The following is a 23,483-nucleotide window of genomic DNA, read 5'->3' on the forward strand; positions in this document are numbered from 1 at the left end:
TCCCCACACACTACTGGGAGGAATGAAAATTACACACTTTGGAACATGGTTTGGTAGTTCCTCAAAATGATAAAAAGAGTCGCCATATCACTCAACAATTCTACTCCCAGGTATAAATACAAGAGAAATGAAACATTAAGTCCACATAAAAACTTGTACATGAATATCCATGGCATTATTCATCACAAGCCAAAAAGTGGTAACAATCCAAATGTCCATCAACTAATAAAGGGATAAACAAATTGTGGTATCCATACAATCGAATATTATTCAGCAATAAAAAGAAATGAAATAATAATACATGCTGCAACATGACTGAATCTTGAAAACACTACGCTAACTGAAAGAAGTCGGTCACAAAAACCCACATATTGTATAATTCAATCTATACAAAATTTCCAGAATAGGCAAATCTATAAAGACAAAAACTGGATTAAAGGTTGCCCAGAGTTAAGGGTGCAAGTGCAGAGATACTGGGGAGTGATAGCTAAAGGGTATGGAAATTCTTTTTGGGGTGCTAAAAATGTTCTGAAATTGATTGTGGCAAAGGTTGCACAACCCTGTGAATACACTAAAAAACACTGAAGTTATGTTATGTGCATTATATCTCAATAAAACTTACAAAAATACATTCATTCACCCATAATTCTATCACCATTCATACTTTCATTTCTATTCCACCAGACTTTATTAAAAACATAAATATACACTTATATATTTCCCCCTAGAGGAAACAGAATTGTACTATATATAATGTTTTATGTTTTCCCCTAAGAAAACATTTTATAGATATTTTATTTTATAGATATATCTCTAGGTTTATAAATATAAAACTACTGTCACTTTTAATAAGTATTCAACTATATGGATGTATCAAAATTTAATCAACTCCTTAATGATAAATATTTATACTATTTCCATTCCTCACCATTATAAATAATGTTGTGATGAGTATCTCTATACATATCTTTGTACAACCTTATACATATCTTTGCTGAGTCAAATGGTCAGCACATTTTTAAAGCTTTCGATGAATTATTTCCCTGAAAAGTTTTTTTTTTTTTAACACTTTACAATCTCTTCAAAAGTTATGGGAGAGTGAGTACCCATTTTCCCTAAACCCTCAGCAATACTGGGTGCTAACATTCTTCATATCTTGTCATTCTGAAAGAAAAAAAAATGTTACTTTTATTCTAAACTGCATCTTTAATTATTAGTAAAATTGGATATCCTTTGTTTACTGTCCACATAACTAATGAAGATAAAATAATGTTTCTCCTTTAGGGAAAAGGCAAGGAATTAAAAACTTCAGATTCCTCTAGCATGAAAGAATCATAGCTGTACAAACCTTCAAGTGTATAACTCAGTATAGTGCAATAAATCAACCTCAAAAAATTATCTGAAGGTTTTCTCATTCCTAATATAAACTTCACTCTATGTGGACCATCATTATTTACTCTTGCATTTAATAAAGATGAACAAACTCATCATAGCAATCACCCACTGTCTGAAAAATATTTAAAAATAAAACATGGTCAAAAAATAAAAAAAATAAATTAAATTAAAATAAAACATGGTCACCCACATAAAGTCCTTATAGAAATATACAGATACACATTTATATTACATGGTTACATTTTTTAATCTATTCTAGGTCAATCTTTAGACCAGGGCAAAAGATTATCATTCTTTTGGGATCAAGCATTTGAGAGGGTGCGCAAATACCTGCACAAAATTTCTGAGTTTACAGACACAGTTTGAGATATGTATCATATGAGTAGAAGAGACAATAAGTAATACAGATGTTCAGAGAAAGACAATATGGCTAAAATCTGGAGCAGTCAGAAAAGGCTTCAGGTAGAACATGGGAAGATAGAGGACTTATGAAAGAGAAAGACTGGAGGGAGAAGAAAAATAGAGCGAAGGAGAACAGAAGGTAGAGGGAGGCTGTAGGAGGGAAAGAGAATAAGTGAAGGGGAGTAAGGGTGATATTTCTGGGTAAGAATGGTGTGAGGTAAAGTATAAGCAAAGCAATGAATGAGAGAAAAAATATAGATATATGGATGTAACAGGAGCAATGATCAAGTCAATTAGGCTAAATGTAATGATTTATATGAGGAATAGTAAATGAGAAAATAATGTAGGTCTAAGTTATAGAAAGTTCTGAATTCAAGGCTAAGACATTTGAATTCTATTCTATAGACAAAGCAGAAACACTAAAGATTTCTGAACAGAGCAATGTGATCTGGCAGAAATGGACGGGATATATTTAGAAAGGAGAAGAAAACTGAAGGTAATGGGTCAAACAATGGAATCCTTGGCTAAAGTGAGTGATAATAGAAATGGGAAAAAAAACAAAATAAACAAAAAAGAAATCACTCAGAAAGGAAGAACTGATAAAGTATGGCTACTACTTGAATAGGAGTTTAAAAGAGATGGGGTAAGGATGCCATCAAAAATAGACAAGGGCTTTCAGCTTAAGAAACTGAACAGAAATAAAGTACTACAGTAGAGGGAGCTACTTCTGAAGGAATAGAGATAAAATATGTCAAACATCTGTTTACACAGATATGTACTACATAGTTACCTGTCTCCATTGTTACAGAACTGAACAGCAACAACTTTGTCCTAAGACATAAAACAACAGATTTTTGGTTAGAGTTAATTTATTTGTAAAACGAATAAAGTACTCTTCCCTTCAAATTCACATGCAAAAGCATCATGGAGTAGACTTTTTAATGCTATAATTTTCTCAGAAAAGACTCTAATTTTCTTAAAAAAAATTAATGAAGTTTGAAGCAATGCATTAACTAAGGAGGAATACTTATTAGCAGTAATTTGAGATAAACCAGACATAAGCAATCCTGTTTCTAAATCATAATCTCAAGAGACAGTTTGAATAGATATTAGCTTTTATGTCCCCCATAATAGGACAGCACACTAACCTAAAATGCGACCTTAAAGTAACAGATTTAATAGCAGTTGAACTAAATTTCCCACTTATTTTTTTTTAATTTCAGAAAATCAATCATTTCCTGCTTTTCACATGGATTATTTATTTTACAAAGGATTCATCTGTCTTTTAGTACAACAGTTTAGATACTTCTCTTTGAATCTTCTTTTATAATGATTAAACTATACTTTTACAACAAAACTAATGTGTATTATAGTGATGAGAAGATTAAAGTGTAAGCCAGAATATGCATTTTACTTCTTATTCTTTGATAATAAAGCTAAAACATACCCTCAAATGTTGTACATATTTTCACAAAACACTCAGTTACTGAATGGCATTTGAATTTTTAGTAAAAAGCTCAGATACTAAATATCTTTATATTTATTTTTCATTTTTAAAAATTATTAAACTGTCTTCATATGTTCAGAGGTATAGTCATAATGTTCTGTGATTTCACTATAATATTTATCTGACAGATTCTGGATTCTCACTGCCAGTTGCAATAACTGGTTTTAGATGTTCTGAAAGTACATCTTACTTTCAATGACTAACAGTAGCCGCTGACTTCCTACAGGGAATATTTAGGTTTTCTGACTTTCTCTTAGCTGGACCCCAGCAAATAAATGCACAAAACTCTACTAATCAATTTTTCTTCATCTTTCCCTGACTCCATTCTTGCCCATTGTTTCTACTACCTCCTTCTCACTAAGCTCTCAATAAACTTGACTGCACTTGTATACATACCCGCTTGTGTGGTAATTGTAAAGATGCCTCCTTTGCATACCCTAGTAGAAATGGATATTTATATATTTCCTAAGTATTTTTCTTTCACAATTTAAATAATATTCCAGGATTTTAATGTCTAGGAATAAGTAACAGCAAGGTGAGAGTCAGCTTGGTTCAGCAGTGGTTCATAAGTAATTGTTCAAGTTATGTTTATGGGATGGGACAAAATCAGGAGGCTGTTTCCAAAAGTTCAAGGAGAAGGTTTCTAACAGGTCTCTTTTACTACAAATTTCGGGAACATGATTGATTTTGTAACTCACGAAGTATCTTTTTCTAATAGTCAGGATTCAGGGAAACTGTGTGTATTTTATTGATGTACACTAATACTATTCCAAATGAGAGGTCAACAGTACTAAAAACAGTAATCTTAAGACCTACAAAGCTCAGTGCTTTCAATTGCTGACTATACAGCTTTGACAATGAGGTATATGAGATGTATAGTGAGCTGAAAAACAAGTACTCCCATATACCATAGTAAATAATTATCTAGAGAAAAAGGTAAGGAAAGGAAGAAGAGGAAAAGATGAAAGGTACACAAGGATATGAAAAAAACATTACTGGCTCCAAGCTTCGTAAAAAAAGAAAGTGGAAATAGCTTTGAGGAAAAGGTCCAGTCACCAATGGCCAGTCACCAATGGCTGTCACCTAGGCATAAAGCTGTTCCCTGTTGTTATTGATAACCGAGTAGGATTAGATTTCAGGAGTCTATGATGACATTTTGAAAATAATCAAACTAAAATCAACAAGCTAAATTAGTAAATTATTTTTTTCTCAAGATAGTATATCTTTTATTATTTGAGGTAAAATGGGCATATAGCATTATATAAGTTTCAGCTGTACAATATTATAATTTGATATTTGTATATACTACAAAGTGATCACCACCATTAAGTCTAGTTACCATCCATCACCATACAAATAAGCCCTCTCACCCATCCCCCAATGCCCTTTTCCCTCTGGTAATCATAGATCTGTGTATCTATGAGTTTGTTTTTGTTTGGTTTGGTTTGTTCTTTTGTTTTGTTATTTTAGAATCCACAGAGTGAAATCATGTTGTCTTTTTCCATCAGATTTTTCACTTAGCATAATACACTCAAGGTCCATCCGTATTGTCAAGAATGGCAAGATTTCCTTATGTGTGACTGAGTAGTATTCCAGTGTGTGTGTGTGTGTGTGTGTGTGTGTGTGTGTGCATGTGTGTGTACCTCATCTTCCATTCATCCATGGATGGACACTTAGGTTATTTCCATATTCTGGCTACTATAAATACTGCTGCAATGAACATAGGGGTGCATATATCTACTTGAATTAGTGTTTTTGTATTCATCAATAAATACTCAGAAGTGGAATATCTAGATCCTATGGTCATTCTATTTTTAATTTTTTGACAAATCTCCATAATGTATTTTCCATAGTGGCTACATCAATTTACATTTACATTCCCACCAATAGTGTATAAGAGTATCCTTTTTTCCACATCTTCTCCAACACTTGTCATTTCTCGCCTTTTTGATAAGAGCCATTCTAATAGGTGTGAGGTGATATTACACTGTAGTTTTCATTTGCATTTCCCTGATAATTAGTGAGGTTGAAAATGTTTTCATGTGCCTATTGGCCATCAATTTATCTTCTTTAGAAAAAAAATGTCTATTTAGTTCCTCTGTTCATCTTTTAATTGGGTTTTTTGTTGTTGTTGTTGTTGAGTTATAGAAGTCCTTAATATATTTCGGGTATTAACTGCTTAATGGATATATTATTTACAAATATCCTTTACCATTTACTAGGTTGTCTTTTTGTTTTATTGATGTTTTCCTTTACTGTGCAGTATCCTTTTACTAAGAAGTAGTCTCATTTGTTCATTTTTGCTTTTGTCTCCCTTGCATTTAGAGCCAGATTTTAAAAAATCAAGACCAATATCAAGGACCTTACCACTGTTGGGGAAGGTCATGAAAAACATGTGACTGCCAAGTGACCTGTGAGCTGGACCCCAGGCAATCAGAGGCTCCTTGCACTCTTCCCTATCCTTGGTATACAGTATATGGTTCCACTTGCCTTTCCTGCTCTAAGGACACAGCCTTGAGATGATGATGTGGTATTGAGAACACCTGAACAGTATACCAGTTAAGGATTCTTTGTAAACTTTTAAGATTTGGTGGGCAAGCACAAAGATCCATTTATCTTGCTGCCATCCAAAACAAACTTCATGTGTAAATTCCCTTTGCTTATTAAAACTGCCACCTACCAACCCAGAGTGGCCTACCTCTTTCTTTGGTCTTTCCTTGACCTCTGGGTATAGGGGCCTGTTTCTGGTTATATCCAAGAAGCTCCCAAGAGGGCTGTAAACTGACAATTGGCAAGTCAACCCAGAGACTAAAGAAATGGGCCTTGGGAATGAGGCATCCACAGGAGAAATCCCAAATTAGCCATCAACTTCTGTGTAAGGAAGGGTGGCCTGTATGTTAGATGCTTATGGACTACTACATGAATATGGGGACACCCAGAAAATGCCTGCCAATCTAATGCACTTGTTAGAGGAAATGCACATACTACATTTAGGCAGAGAAGGGAAACATGATTGCCATAGTGGGCTTCTACTGTGGGTAGGTCAGCTGGCCACTGATGCCCAACTAGAGGCTGAAGCTCAAGTTAGAAAGTCAGAAGAGCTGAGTTTAGAAAAGGATATGTGAGTGTCCACTACTCTGCTAGCTCTGGGGCTGGCAGACAAGATAGAAGAGCAAAGTAATAAATTAGAGACCTTACTGTCCGTTTTGCAAAGCAAGGAGGGTGCAATGTATTAAGAAATGAGAACTTATGAGAAAGCCCGATTAGGATGCTGAGGTGGAATCTTGGAGAAAATGATGAAAATGAAGAGGAGGATGCTGTGGTAATTGATGAGGAAACAGACATAATGCCCCATATCTTCTGATCCCTAATTTTAAATAGCAATTACCCCAAAACTCCTAGGAGAAAACGTACATCTTCCTCTGTCCCCTGAAGTTTATAAATCTTATCATGTCTTTAAAATATAAATACCCCTGGAAATAACCAAAACATTGCCAGAAAAAAAAGGAGGATCTTTTAAGAATACAGCTATAGTTTTCTTGTCCATTGCATTATAATGAACTCTCATCAAATCAAATAACCATTTCTAAGTCTTCTGTCATTTGCAGTTACTATTTTGCTCTGATGCATTGCAACAAGTGTCCCTACAACAGTGGTTCATCTTTTAAGAACACTCATGGAAAAGACTTTGACAGGTTTCTGATAACTAAGATTAAATTGCTTTCATGTTGGAGAGATAATAATGAAGTTTTCAAGTGCTATCCCAAGGCTATGTGCATAGCCCCAAAATATGTCATACAATGGTAGCTGGGGACCTATCCCTGTTCTCCTTCCCCACATCAGCAAAATGGGCCCATTACATTGATAATACAATGTTAACATGTAAAGATTTACCTCTGCTGCAGGACACCTGCAGGCTTTGCTCAGGAACATCTGTGAGGAAGAAGATGGGCAATGAACCCAAAGAAAACTCAAGGCCTAGACACTGCTATAAGGTTTTAGGTGTCATCTAGTCAGCTAAGTCTCATAAAGCTGTAACTGAAAAGGTGTAAGCCTATCCAACCCCTAAGAATGGGAAAGGGGTGCAGTCCTTTATAGGGATTTTGGGGTTTTGGAATACTTTTAATCTCCACCTGGCACAGTACTCCCATTCCTTATGCTGCCCGGTAAAGAAACGGCACATACGAGACTGGAGACAACAGCAGTGTGCTGCCTTTGAGAAGGCAAAAATACTAATAAAATAGATTAAAGCTCTGGGCATCTCCTAAGTAGGGCTACCATTTGAGTTCGATGTGTCTATGACTCCAAAAGATACGGGCCAGACACTATGGCAGAGATAACAAAAGGGGAGAATACCTCTGGGATTTTGGTTCCAGCTCTGGAAGGTGGCAAAACCCCAATATATCCCCATAGAGCAACAACTCCTAGCAATGTACACAGTGCTCCTCCAGGTAAAACTTCTTACGCAGCAGCCAGTACAGCAACTAGTGTACTGTGCTCATAGTGGTCTGGCTGCTGATCACTCAGGAGCCCTGGCCATTAATCCTTTGTACTGATAATTAGGCTATTTTAAGGGATTAAATTTATTGCTTGAACAATGGGAAGCTGATCATTAAAAAGTCCTTGTGGGGTCAAGATATATATAGTATGACATTTGGGTCCATCTGCAAGAGCCTGAAGTGATTCTCACTGTTTTTCATGTCCCAGTTCTTAAGACACTGACACCCCCCCCCCCCCCAGCAATCAGGAAGCTGGTGTCCTAGCTTGGGAATGAGCCCTAGCTACTGACCCGTCAGTAGTTTAGGCAGATTGGGTGCATATAAAGAGTGGCCCCCACAATGCCCAAGTAGGATGGCATATTGCCACGGATGCCAGACTGCCCTCAGAGTACACTGACTTGGTTAAAGTAATAACAGCATGTTGTGTGTCCTAAACAACACCAAAGGCAACTGCTAAAAGAATCAGGCCATCCACCGGAGTTCCCAACCTATGAGAAACTGGCAAATTAATTGTATTGGCCTCCTCTAAGTGAGTGTTCTAAATATGCCTTGGTTTATGTAGACATTGCATCTGGCCTAATCCACACTTTTCCCTGCCACCCTGCAAAGCAGGATCTCATCATTAGGGGATTAAGAAACTGAGTACCATGTATGAATATCCTCATTAAACACATAATTATCAGAGATCACATTTCAAAGGCCATGATGTGCAAGACTGAACAATAAAATGTGACATTAAATAAAAGTTCCATCTCCCCTATAACCCACAAGCAGCAGGATTGGTAGAAAGGAAAATGGTATTAAAACAGCATATTAAATACTTAACAGGCAAAACCACCTTGGCCAACTGGACAAAAGTACTGTCCTAGGCTTTAATATATTTAAATGACCAAACAGTAGGGCCTATTGCCCTATATGCCAGACTACCCCTGCCCAGGCACCCAATACTGTAAAGATATAGAAGTTATTGGAAACAACCATTGCCCAAAATCAACACACTATGCTGTGGAAAACACCAAGCCCCATCATTCTTGAAAAAGGAATTATCTACTAGAATTTACAATGCAATATCCCAATGAGACAGGTGAGTTCCCTCACACCCTTGGGTGAAGAACCTACTCAATCTCCACTAAGATCCCCTTGTCCTCCTGCATGCTGGAACTGTTAAAATGCACTGTACCTGAAATCAAGCATGCACCAGTGAAAGAATGGGGAAAATGAGGGTCCTGATGATGGCATATCCCGCCCCCAGTTCATCTCTTCACACCTGACAGTGCTGCCTCCCCTGGCCAACATGTATGGTATGTACAACCAGGTCAAGTTTCTAAAGGTGCTAACCTCCCTCTCCTCAAAGTCAGGGTAAGTGTTTGATTTTTTCACTGATAAGACCATTTTGCCACTGTCTTTGTTCCCTCCATTGGCTTAGATTTAGAAGACATTAATAGAAAACGTGAACCCCTTAATAAATTCTCTCAGCAAGCATTGAATGATAGCAATAAAATCTGTCCTTACTGAACACTGAAATGTCTCTGGTAAGCTGTACTTATTACTTAGAAAGCTGTACTCCAAAATAAAATGGATTTAGACATTATTACTGCCTCATAAGGAGGGACCTGTGCCATTATCCAAACACAATGTTGTGTGTTCACCCCACTGAATCTGCTAATGTGCCATCTTTATTAAATCACATGAAATACAAGTGAATGCCCTGAGTAATCCAATCCCCAGCTTAGGAGACTTAATAAATCAGCAGATCAGATCAAGGGCTCTTACAAAAAAGGTTGTCATTGATTTTATAATCATTGTCTTATTTAATCTGTGTTTCCTTTTACATGCACCTATATTGCTGTTGTGGCATTAGACTCCAATGCAGCCAGACAGTCACCAAAGGAGTCACCTCCATGCTAATAAAACCCCTTGCTGAACACTTAGGGCCCACTTCACAAGGGGGCACATGAGATTATAAAAGCCGGTCATGAAGGGTGGAATGTAGGGGAAAGTCATTGAAAAGATGTGACCACCAACTGATCTGCAAGCTGGACCCCAGGCAATCAAAGGCTTGTTACCTCCTCCCTTGGAATGTGGGTTCCTCTTGCCTTTCATGCTCCCAGAGGTTGCTCCAAGGGCAAAGCCTTGAGATAATGATGTGGTGCTGAGAACACCTGCACAGTATATTTGACTGGACCCAGTTAAGGCCTCTTGTTAAACTTTTATGATTTGGTGGGTGGCCATGGAGATCCATTTGTCTTGCTGCCACCCAAGACATGACTTATATGCAAGTTCCCTTTACTTATTCAAACTGTCACCTACCAACCTGGAGTAGCCTGCCTCTTACTTTCGTTGTCCTCTGAGTACAGGGTCAGTTTCAGATTACACTCAATAAGCTCCTGAAAGGGTTACAAACTGACAGACAACTGCCTATGTTTTCTTCTAGGAATTTTGATTTCAGCTTCTATATTCAGGTAGGTCTTACTTTTGAGTCAATTTTGGTGTATTGTGTAAAATAGTGGTCCAGAGTTTCATTCCTTTGCATGTGGCTGTCCAGTTTTCCCAACACTACTTACTGAAGAAACTACCATTTCCCCATTATACATTCTTGGCTCCTTCACTGTAAATTAACTGACCATGCATGTGCAGGTTTATTTCTGGGTTCTTTATTCTGTTCCATTGATCTATTTGTCTGTTTTACTGCCAACACCATACTGCTTTGATTACTAGAACTTTGTAGTATAGTTTAAAATCAGGAAGTGTGATGCCTCCAGCTTTGTTCTTTCTCAAGTTTACTTTGGCTATTTGTGATTTTTTGTGACTCCTACAAATTTTAGACATATCTGTTCCCCTTCTAAAAATTGCCACTGGGGTTTTGATGGGGATTGCATGTAATCTCTAGATTACTTTGGGCAGCCAGCCTGGACATATTAATTCTTCCAATTCATGAGCATGGAATTATCTTTCCATTTATTTGTCTTCTTCAATTTCTTTCATCTGTTCTGGTTTTCAGTGTGCAGGTCTACATTTCCTTGATTAAATTTACTCCTAGGTATGTTATTCTTTAGAAGCAATTGTAATTGAGACTTTTTCCTTAGTATATTTTTTTCTGATAGTACATTCTCAGTGTATAGAAACACAGCAGACTTCTGTATATTGATTTTCTATCCTGCAACTTTACTGAGTACATTTATGAGTTGTACCAGTTTGGTTTTATTTAGTGGAATCTTTAGGGTTTTCTATATACAGAATTATGTTATCTGCAAATAGTTACAGTTTTACTTCTTCCTTTCCAAACTGGATGCCTATTATTTCTTTTACATGGCTAATTACTGTGGCAAGGAATTCCAATACTATGTTGAATAAAGCAGCAAAAATGGACATCCTTGTCTTACTCCTGATCTTCGAGAAAAGCTTTCACCTTTTCACCACGGAGTATGTAAGCTGTGGATTTGTCAGATATGATCTTTATTACACTCAGATACATTCCTTCTATCACACTTTATTAATAGAGATTTTATCATAAATGAATATGGAATATTATCAAATACTTTTTTTGCAACTATTGAGATGATAATATGACTTTTATCCTTCATTTTGCTAATGTGGTGTATCATGTTGATTGATTTGCAGATGTTGAATCATTCTTGCCTGTAGCAATCCCAACCTGATCATGGTGTATGATCCTTTGAATGCATTGCTGAATTAAGTTTACTAATATTTTGTTGAATATTTTTGCATCTCTATACATCAGGGATATTGGCCTGTGATTTCCTCATTTTTAGTGTCTTTGTCTGGTTTTTATATCAGAGACTGACCTTGTAAAATGAGTTTGGAGCATTCCCTTAATTTTTAGGAAGAGTCTGGGGACAGTGATTAAATCTTTCAATGTTTAGCACTATTCAGTGAAGCCACCTGGTTCTGGACTTTTGTATGTTGGATGGGTTTTGACTACTGATTCAGTCTCCTTTCTAGGAATCCATCAATACAGATTTTTTATTTCTTTATAATTCAGTCTTAGAAAATTGGATGTTTTAAGAACTTATCCATTTCTGAGTCCAAGACGGCAGAGAAGTAGGAGACCAAAATTCCGTCTCGTTCCAGGAATTCAGCTAGATAGCTATCAAATCATTCTGAACACCTGTGAACTCAACCAGAGATCTAAGAAAAGAATAGCTGCAACTCTACAAGTAGAAAAGCAACCACTTTCTGCAAGGTCGATGCGAGGAAGTGAATCTGAGGCGATATATGGGAAGATAGACTGCAGGGGGAGGGAGCCTCCGTCAGCCAGCCACCAGCAAGTAATATAACAGCACAGCACAAAATCAGAACTTTCAGAAGTCTGGTCAGTGAGGGACGTCACTTAGGCTGCTAAGCGGGGGTGGATCCCTAAATGGGACAGTGTGGTCTCAGGATCTTCGGGGTCACAGGAAGACCGGGGGTGCCTGAGTGTGGCAGAGCTCCCAGGCATCAGAGCGAAGAAGCCAGCTACAAAGAGTGAGCCCAGGAATGGACTCTCAGCTCAGGATAGCCATAAACCGCGAAAAGCAGCAGTCAGGCGATTGCTCTCTGAGCAGGGGCCCAAACAAGCAGCAGAACCGGCGAGACCTCCCTCCTTCCCCCAAGAGGAGCAGTGTGGGAGTGCATGGCAGGAGTCTGCAGGGTTTGGAGACTCCAAACTGGGTGGCTTGCCTGAGACAGAAATGCTCAGTCACAGGCTGGGTAAACACAAAGTGTGGACAGAGACCAGGGAGACAGGGGTGATTGACTGCTTTTCCCTGAGGGTGCACTGAGGAGTGGGGCCCAAGGCATTAGGTTCCAGGCTAGAGATTAGGAGGCTGCCATTTTCATTCTTATCCTCTAAAGCTGCAGGGAAAGCCTTCAGGGAACAAAAGCCACTTAGAGCAAACCAGAGCAGATTACTTAGCCTGGCCCCCTGGCAAGGGCAGTACAATTCCGCCTGGAACAAAAACACTTGAGAATCAATGTAACAGGTCCCTCTCCCAGAAGATCAGGAAGAACATCCAGTCAAGGACAAGTTTACTGACCATTGAGAACTGCAAAACTCCAGCACTAGTGGAATACAACATCTAGAATTCATGGACTTTATCCCATGATTCTTTAGTTTTTCAACTTTAATTTTTTTAATTATTTTTCTTTTGTTTTTCAACAAAATTTCTTATTTTATCAACACCTTTTTAAAATTTTTTTTTAATTTTCATTTTTACAATTATATCCTATCCCTTCATTGTATTTAATCTTCTTTTTATACACACATAAGTTTTCATTTCTTTACAATTTGGGGATGCAGTTTCTTCGGACAAACCAAAATAAACCCCAAATCTAGTGTATGGCTCTGTTCTATTCACCTGTCTGATCATTTTCTTTTTTGTTTTGTTTTGTTTAATCTTTTTCTTCTTTCTCTTTTTTTTGTTTTGTTAAAGTCTTTTAATTTTCATTTTTAAATTTTATTCTATCCTTTCAAGGTATTAATTTTAGTTTTGCATGTTCTATCCTTTCAATGTATTTAATTTTATGTTTGTATATATAAGGTGTTCTTTCTTTACAATTTTGAGACATAGTTTCTTATAACAAACTGAACAAGATACACTCAGGAGATAGTGTATTGCTTTGTTCTGTTCACCTATCTCCCATTCTTTTTCCTGTCATTGTTTCCTTTTTCCTCTTTTGTTTTTTTCTTGTATTTAATTTCCATACTTACAGTTACATCCTATCTTTTCATTGGATTTAATTTTATTTTTGTACATATATAAGTTTTTCTTTCTTGACAATTCTGGGACCTAGTTTTCTAAAAAACAGACCAAAATACACACACAAAAAAAACCCCAGTGTATTGCTCTATTCTGCTCACTTGTCTGATTATATTCTCTTTTTTCCCTTCTTTTATCCTTTTTTTTTTCTTTTTTTTGTCCTCCTGATGTCAGGTCTCTTCTGATTGGCTTAGTGTATATTTCTCTGGGGTCATTGTTGCCATGTTAGTATTTTGTTCTCTCGTTCATCTATTTTCCACTGGACAGAATGACAAAACGAAAAAACTCAATGCAAAAAAGAACAAGAGGCAGTACTGACTGCCAAGGACATAATCAGATTGGACATTAAGTAAGATGTCGGAACTAGAGTTCAGAATAATGATCATAAAGATAGTAGGCAGGCTTGAAAAAAGCATAACAGACACTAGAGAATCCCTTTCTGGAGAAATAAAAGAACTGAAATATAACCAAGTCGAAAACAAAAAGACTATTAATGAGATGCAATCAGAAATGGAGGCTCTAACTGCTAGGATAAATGAGGCAAAAGAGAGAATTAGTGACATAGAAGACAAAATGATGGAGAATAAAGAAACTAAGAAAAAGAGATAAACAACTACTGGATCACAAGGGGAGAATTCGAGACATAAGTGATACCACAAGGTGAAAAAATTTTAGAATAATTGAGATCCCAGAGGAAGAGGAAACAGAGAGAGGAGGGAGAAGGTATATTGTAGGAAATAATAGTGGAGAACTTCCCTAATCTGGGGAAGGAAACAGGCATCCAATTTCAGGAGGCATAGAAAACCCACCTTAAAAAATCAGTAAAAGTAGGTCAACACCTTGACATAGAGTAGTGAAAGTTAAAAATTTTAGAGACAAAGGGAAAATCCTAAAAGCAGCCAGGGGCAAGAGGTCTGTATGTAACCTACAAGGATAGAACCATTACACTGACAGCATACCTATCCACAGAGACCTAGCAGGCCAGAAAGGACTAGCATGATATATTCAAGGTGCTAAATGAGAAAAATATGCAGCCAGGAATACTTTTCCCAACTAGGATGCCATTCAAAACAGAAAGAGTGATAAAAAGCTTCCAGGACAAACAGAATCTAAAAGAATTTGTGATTACCAAACCAACCCTATAAGAAATATTACAAGGGATCCTCTAAGCAGAGAGAGAGCCCAAAACTAACATAGACCAGAAAGAAACAGACGATATACAGTAACAGTCACTGTACAGGTAATACAGTGATACTAAATTCATATCCTTCGGGGCGCCTGGGTGGCACAGCGGTTAAGCGTCTGCCTTCGGCTCAGGGCGTGATCCCAGCATTCTGGGATCGAGCCCCACATCAGGCTCCTCTACTATGAGCCTGCTTCTTCCTCTCCCACTCCTCCCACTCCCCCTGCTTGTGTTCCCTCTCTCTCTGGCTGTCTCTATCTCTGTCGAATAAATAAATAAAATCTTTAAAAAATAAATAAATAAATAAATAAATAAATAAATAAATAAATAAATTCATATCCTTCAATAGTTACTCTGAATATAAATGGGCTAAATGTCCATTCAAAAGACACAGGGATTCAGACTGGATAAAAAAGCAAGACCCATTGATATGCTGTCTATAAAAGACTATTTTTAGACCCAAAGGCACCTCCAGATTTAAAGGGAGGGAGTGGAAAAACATTTATCCTACTAATGGACATCAAAGAAAGCTGGGGTGGCCATCCTTATATCAGACAAATTAGATTTTAAATCAAAGAACCAAAGACTGTAATGAGAGATAAGGAAGGATACTATATCATAATTGAAGGATCTATCCAACAAGAAGATCTAACAATTATACATATTTATGCCCCTAACATGGGAGCAGTCAATAATATAAGCCAATTAATAACAAAACGAAAGAAACACATTGAAAATAACACAATAATAGTAGGGGATTTTAACACCTCCCGCACTGCAATGGACAGGTCATCTAAGCAGAAGATCAATAAGGAAATAAAGGCTTTGACTGACAGACGGGACCGGATAGACTTCATGGATATATCCAGAACATTCCATCCTAAAGGGCAGAATACACATTCTTCTCAAGTGCACATGGAACGGTCCCCAGAATAGATCACATACTGGGTCACAAATCAGGTCTCAACCACTACCAAAAGACTAGGTTCACCCACTGCATATTTTTGGACCACAGTCCTTTGAAACTGGAACTCAATCACAAGAGGAAATTTGGAAATAACTCAAATACAAGGAGGTTAAAGAGCATCTTACTAAAGATGGAGGACGTTAAAGAAGAATTTTTAAAAAATGGAAACAAATGAAAATGAAAACACAACTGTTCAAAACATCAGGGATGCAGCAAAGGTGGTCCTAAGAAGTATATAGCAATACAAGACTTTCTCAAGAAACAAGAAAGGTCTCAAATGCACAACCTCCCTTTACACCTAATGGAGCTGGAGAAAGCACAGCAAATAAAGCTTAAACCCAGCAGGAGAAGAGAAATAATAAAGATTGGAGCAGAAATCAACGAAATAGAAACCAAATGAATAGTAAAATAGATCAACGACACTAGGAGCTGGCTCATTGAAAGAATTAATAAGATTGATAAACCCCTGGCCACACTTATCAAAAAGAAAAGAGAAAGGACCCAAAGGAATAAAATCATGAATAAAAGAGGAGAGATCACGGGGCGCCTGGGTGGCACAGCGGTTAAGCGTCTGCCTTCGGCTCAGGGCGTGATCCCGGCGTTACGGGATCGAGCCCCACATCAGGCTCCTCCACTGTGAGCCTGCTTCTTCCTCTCCCACTCCCCCTGCTTGTGTTCCCTCTCTCGCTGGCTGTCTCTATCTCTGTCGAATAAATAAATAAAATCTTTAAAAAAAAAAAAAAGAGGAGAGATCACAACCAACACCAATGAAATAAAATCATAAGAACATATTATGAGTAAGTATATGCCAACAAATTAGGCAATCTGGAAGAAATGCATGCATTCCTAGAGATGTATAAATTAACAAAACTGATACAGGAAGAAATAGAAAACCTGAACAGACCCATAACCAGCAAGAAAATTGAAGCAGTAATCAAAAATCCCCAACAAACAAGAGTCCAGGCAGGATGGCTTCACAGGGGAATTTAACAAACACTTAAAAGAAGAATTAATACCTATTCTTCTGAAGCTGTTTCAAAAAATTGAAACGGAAGGAAAAACCTCCAAATTCTTTCTATGAGGCCAGCATTACCTTGATCCCAAAACCAGACAAACACACCACCAAAAGAAGAATTACAGACCAATATCCCTGATGAACATGGATGCAAAAATTCTCACCAACATACTAGCCAATAGGATCCAAAAGTACAATAAAAGGATTATTCATCATGACCAGGTGGGATTTATTCCTGGGATGCAAGGGTGGTTCAACATCTGCAAATCAATCAATGTGATACACTATATTAATAAAAGAAAGGACAAGAACCTTATGATCCTCTCACTAAATGCAGAAAAAGCATTTGACAAAGTACAGCATTCTCTGTTGATTAAAACTCTTCACAATGTAGGGATAGAGTGAACATACCTCGACATCATAAAAGCCATCTATGAAAAGCCCACTGCAACTACCATTCCCAATGGGGAAAAACGAGCTTTTCCCCTAAGGTCAGGAACATGGCAGGGAGGTCCAGTATCACCACTGCTGTTCAACACAGTACTAGAAGTCCTAGCCTCAGCAATCAGACAACAAAGAGAAATAAAAGGCATTGAAATTGGCAAAGAAAACGTCTAACTCTCACTCTTTGCAGATGACATGATACTCTATGGGGAAAACCCAAAAGACTCCACACCAAAATTGCTGGAACTCCTACAGGAATTCAGCAATGTGCCAGGATATAAAATCAATGCACAAAAATCAGTTGCATTTCCATACACAAACAATGAGACAGAAGAAAGAGAAATGAAGGAGTTGATCCCATTTACAATTGCACCCAAAACCAGAAGATACCTAGAAATAAACCTAACCCAAGAAGAAAGGATCTGTACTCAAAAAACTATAGAATACTCACAAAAAACAACTGAGGAAGACACAAAGAAATGGAAAAACATCCCACACTCATGGATTAGAAAAACAAATATTTTTAAAATGCCTATGCTACGTAGAGCAATCTACACGTTCAATGCAATCCCTATCAAAATATCATCAATTTTTTTTCACAGAACTCAAACAAATAATCCTAAAATTTGTTTGGAACCAGAAAAGACCCCAAATTGTCAAAGGAATGTTGAAAACAAAAACCAAAACTGGTGGCATCACAATTCTGGACTACAAGCTCTATTCCAAAGCTGTAATCATCAAGAAAATATGGTATTGGCACAAAAACAGACTCACAGATCAATGGAACAGGATAGAGAACCGAGAAATGGACCCTCAAGTCTATGGTCAACTAATATTCAACAAAGTAGGAAAGAATGTCCAATAGAAAAAAGACAGCCTCTTCAACAAATGGTGCTGGGAAAATTGGACAGAGACATGCAGAAAAAATGAAACTGGACCATTTCCTTACACAATACACAAAAATAGACCCAAAATGGATGAAAGACCTAAATGAGAGACAGGAATCCATCAAAATCCTAGTGGAGAACACAGGCAGCAACCTCTTCAACCTCGGCTGCAGCAACGTTTTGCTCAACACGTCTCCAAAGGCAAGGGAATCAAAGGCAAAAATGAATTACTGGGACTTCATCAAGATTAAAAGCTTCTGCACAGCAAAGGAAACAGCAGACAAAACCAAAGACAATTGAGAGAATGGGAGAAGATATTTGCAAATAACCTATCAGATAAAGGGCTAGTATTCAAAATCTATAAAGAACTTATCAAACCCAACAACCAGAGAACAAATAATCCAATCAAGAAATGGGCAGGGGGCACCTGGGTGGCACAGCAGTTAAGCGTCTGCCTTCGGCTCAGGGCGTGATCCCGGTGTTATGGGATCGAGCCCCACATCAGGCTCCTCCACTGTGAGCCTGCTTCTTCCTCTCCCACTCCCCCTGCTTGTGTTCTCTCTCTCGCTGGCTGTCTCTATCTCTGTCAAATAAATAATAATAAAAAAAAAAGAAATGGGCAGAAGACATGAACAGACATTTCTCCAAAGAAGACATACAGATGGACAATGGGCACATGAAACAATGCTCCACATCACTCAGCAGCAGGGAAATACAAATCAAAACCACAGTGAGATACCACCTTACACCATTTAGAATAGCCTTAATTAACAAGACGGGAAGCAACAAGTGTTGGTGAGGTTGTGGAGAAAGGGGAACCCTCTTACAGTGTTGGTGGGAGTGCAAACTGGTACAGCCTTTCTGGAAAACAGTATGGAGGTTCCTCAAAAAGTTGAAAATAGAGCTATCCTACGACCCAGCAACTGCATTACTGGGTATTTACCCCAATGATACAAACGTAGTGATCCAAAGTGGCACTTGCACCCCAATGTTTATAGCACCAATGTCCATAAAAGCCAAACTATGGAAAGAGCCAGATGCCCATTGGCAGATGAATGGATAAAGAAGATGTGGTGTGTATATAAATAATATGGAATACTACGCAGACATCAAAAAAAATGAAATCTTGCCATTTGCAAGGACATGGATGGAACGAGAGGGTATTATGCCAAGCGAAATAAGTCAATCAGAAAAAGACAATTATCATACGATCTCACTGATATGTGGAATTTAAGAAGAAAAAAAAAACAGAGGATCATAGGGGAAGAGAAGAAAAAATAAAACAAGATGAAACCAGAGAGGGAGACAAACCATAAGAGACTCTTAATCATAGGAAACAAACTGAGGGTTGCTGGAGGGGAGGTGGGTGGGGATGGGGTAACTGGGTGATGGACATTAAGGAGGGCCCTTGATGTATTGAGCACTGTGTATTATATAAGACTGATGAATCACAGACCTGTACCTCTGAAACCAGTAATACATTGCATGTTATTTAATTGGATTAAAATAAAAATTTTAAAAAATTATTCTTTCTACGTTATCTAATTTGTAGGCATATAATACTTTATATACATTGTGATCCCTTGTGTTTTGTGGTTGTGTCAACTGGAACTTCTCTTTTGTTTCTGATTATCAATTTGAGTCCTCTCTTATTCTTCTCTTGATGAATATAGCTAAGTATCTGTCAACTTTATTATTTCAAAGAACAAGCTCTTATTTTCATTTATCTTTTCTACTGTCATTTAATCTCTATTTCATTTATTTTTCCTCTGATCTTTATTTCCTTCCTTCTAGTAACTTTGGTCTTTGATTTTCTTTTTTTAGTTCCTTTATATGTAGAGTATGATTATTTGTTTCTGATTTCTCTTGTTTTTTACATATGCCTGTTTTGCTGTTAAAACTCTTTAAAACTGCTTTTGTTGTATCATACATGTTTGGGGCTGTTATATTTCCATTTTAATTTGTCTCCAGGTACTTTTTATTTTCTCCTTTGAGCTCTGAATAAATCCATTGGTTGTTCAGTAGCATCTTGTTTAATCTCCACATATCTGATTTCCCACCAGTTTTCCTTATGTAATTGATCTCTATTTTTATAGCATTGTGATCAGAAACGTTGGTTTATATAGTTTCAATCTTTTTGAATTACTAATACTTGTTTTGTGCCTAAATATGATCTATCCTAGACAATGTTTCATGTGTACTCTGGTACTTTCAGATGGAACATGTTTTATGTATCTATTAAGTCCATCTGGTCTAATGTGTCCTTTAAGGCCAATCTGTCCTTATTGGCTTTTGCCAATGATGTCAGCTGGATATTAAAGTTCCCTGCTATTATTTTATTGCTTTCAAATTTTCCCTTCAAGTCTAGTAATTTTTGCTTTGTGTATTTAGGTGCCCCTATGTTGATTGAGTGTTTAATATTTACAAATACTATAACCTCATGTTGCATTGATGCCTTTATCATTTAGTAATGCCCTTCTATACCTTTCATTACCATCTTTCTTGAGAGTTTATTTTGTCTGGTATATGCACAGTTTCACAAGGGTTCTTTTTTTTTTCTCCTTAAAAGCTTTCATTTTTTAAAGTTTTTATTTAAACCCAGTTAGTTAACATTCAGAGTTATACTGGTTTCAGGTGTACAATATACTGATCACCACATCCATACAACACCTGTGCTCACCATAAGTACACTCCATAATCCCTATCAACAATTTAACCCATCCCACACCCACCGACCCTCTGATAACTATGTTTGTTCTCTATTGTTAAGAATCTGTTTCGATATTTGCCTCTCTTTTTTTCCCTTTACTGGTTTGTTTTGCTTCTTAAATTCCACACATGGGTAAAGTCATATGGTATTTGTCATTTTCTGACCTACTTTTTTCGCTTAGCATAATACTATCCAGTTCCATCCACATCATTGCAAATAGCAAGATTTCAATAATTTTTATGGCTAATATTTCTCTCTCTGTGTGTGTGTGTGTGTGTGTGTGTGTGTGTGTGTGTTTTATCCCTTCATCAATCCATGAGCACATCTTTGTCCATTCATCAGTCAATGGACACTTGGGCTGTTTTCATAGTTTGGCTATTATAGTTAACACTGCTATAAACACTGGAATGTATTTATCCCTTTAAATTAGTATTTTTGTATTCTTTGGGTAAATACCAAGTAGTGCAATTGTGGGATCATAGGGTAGTTCAACTTTTAACATTTTGAGGATCCTTCTTAGAGTTTTCCAGAGTAGTTGCACCAGTTTCCATTCCCACCAACAGGGCAAGAGTGTTCCCCTTTCTTCACATCCTCACCAACATCTGTTGTTTCTTGTGGTGTTGATTTTAGCCATTCTGTCAGGTGCAGAGTGATATCTCATTGTAGTTTAATTTTGTGTTTCCCTGATAATCAGTGATGTTGAGCATCTTTTCATTATGTCTGCTGGCCATTTGCATGTCTTCTTTGGAAAAATGTCTATTCATGTCTTCTGTCCATTTTTTAATTGAATTATTTGTCTTCTGGGGGTTGTGGGTTTGGTTTGGTTTGTTTTATTTTTACGATTTTATTTATGGGGCGTCTGGTTGGCTCAGTAGGTTCAGCATCTCCCTTCACGTCAGGTCATGATCCCTGGATCCTGGGATCAAGCCCAGCATCAGGCTGCCTGCTCAGAGGGGAGACTCCTTCTCCCTCTCCCTCTCCCCTCCCCTCCAACTCAAGATCTCTGTTCTATCTCTCTTTTTTTTCTTGAGAGAGAGAGTGAGTGGAGTGGGGGCAGGGGCAGAGGGAGAGGGAGAGAGAGTATCTCAAGCAGACTCCATAATAAGCAGAGTCTGATGCAGGGTTTGATATAATACCCGAGACCATGACCTGAGCCAAAATCAAGAGTTGGACACATAACTGACTGAGCACCCAGGTGCCCCTGGGGTTTGAGTTTTATAATTTCCTTATTTATTTTGGATACCAAACCCTTAATAGATATATCATTTGCATATACCTTCTCCCACTCCATAGGTTGCCTTTTAGTTTTGTTGATTGTTTCCTTCTATTTGCAGTAGCTTTCCATATTGATGAAGTCCCAAAAGGTTATTTCTGCTTTGGTTTCATTTGCCTCAGGAGATATATCTACTAAGAAGTTGCCACAACCAGTGTCAAAGAGTTAATGCCCATATAATACTCTAGGAATTTTATGATTTCAGGTCTTGCATTTAGCTCTTTAATCCATTTTGAATTAATTTTTGTGTGTGGTGTAAGAAAGTGGCCCAGTTACATTCTTTTGCATGTTGCTGTCCCGTTTTCCCAACACCATCTATTGAAGAGACTGTCTTCTTCCCACCAGATAGTCTTCCCTACTTTGTCAAATATTAATTCACCATATATCTGTGGGTTCATTTCTGGGTTATCGATTCTGTTCCATTGATCTATGTGTCTGTTTTTGTGCCAGTACCATACTGTCTTGATGACTACAGCTTTGTAATATAGCTTGAAGTCCAGAACTCTGATGCTTCCAGCTTTGCTTTTCTTTTTCAAGACTGCATTCCCTATTCAGGGTCTTTGTGGTTCCGTACAAATTTTAGGACTGTTTGTTGTAGTTCTGTGAAAAAGGCTGTTGGTATTTTGATAGGTATCGTATGGAATGTATACATTGCTTTGGGTAGTATAGACATTTTAACAGTATTTGTTCTTCTGATCCATGATGATGGGATGTCTTTCCATTTCTTTTTGTCATTTTCAATATCTTTCACTGGTGTTTTATGGTTTACAGAGTAAAGGTCTTTCACCTATTTAGTTAGGATTATTCCTGGGCATATTATTTCTGATACAATTGAAAATGGAACTGATTCCTTAATTTTCTTTCTGCCCCTTCATTATTGGTGTATAGAAATGGAACAGATTTCTGTACATTGATTTTGGATTTGGCAAATTTACGAAATTTCTTTATCAGTTCTAGCAGTGTTTGGTAGAATCTGCTGGGTTTTCTATATAAAATATCATGTCATCTGGGAATAGTGAAAGTTTGATTTTTCCTTGCTGATTTGGATGCATTTTATCTCTTTTTATTATCTGATTTCTGTGGTTAGGACATCCAGTACTATGTTAAATAACAATGGTGAGAGTGGAGATTCCTATCTTCTTGTCGAGTGTAGAAGAAAAGCTCTCCATTGTTCCCCATTAAAGATGATGTTAGCTGTGGGTTTTTCATATAAGGCCTTTATGATGTTGAAGTATGTTCCCTCTAAACCTACTTAGTTGAGGGTCTTTATCAGGAATGGATGCTGTACTTTATCAAATGCTTTTTCTGCATCTATTGAAAGGATCATATGTTTCTTATCCTTTCCTTTATGTGGTGTATCACATTGATTTATGAATATTGAACCACTCTTATAACCTAGTAATAAATCCCACTTTAGCGTGGTGAATGATTTTCTCAATATA

General features: G+C 37.3%; 1 protein-coding gene across 4 annotated transcripts in view; it reads right to left on the bottom strand.

Moving 5' to 3' along the window:
- The window catches only part of BRWD3 (bromodomain and WD repeat domain containing 3), a 219,772-nt gene that overhangs the window by 112,379 nt on the left and 83,910 nt on the right, over nt 1–23,483 (bottom strand). For 2 of the 4 annotated variants that reach the window (XM_026480137.4, XM_044377544.3), the window contains 2 exons: nt 7,199–7,237; nt 2,588–2,628 (listed from right to left, as the gene is read on the bottom strand). In XM_026480137.4, coding sequence (XP_026335922.1) covers nt 2,588–2,628; nt 7,199–7,237 — 80 coding nt within the window. The remainder of the gene's footprint in view (nt 1–2,587; nt 2,629–7,198; nt 7,238–23,483) is intronic. The other 2 variants (XM_026480138.4, XM_057312749.1) reach the window with 1 other exon arrangement.

The sequence above is a fragment of the Ursus arctos genome, chromosome X (genome assembly GCF_023065955.2).
Source record: "Ursus arctos isolate Adak ecotype North America chromosome X, UrsArc2.0, whole genome shotgun sequence".
Taxonomy (NCBI): Eukaryota; Metazoa; Chordata; class Mammalia; order Carnivora; family Ursidae; genus Ursus; species Ursus arctos.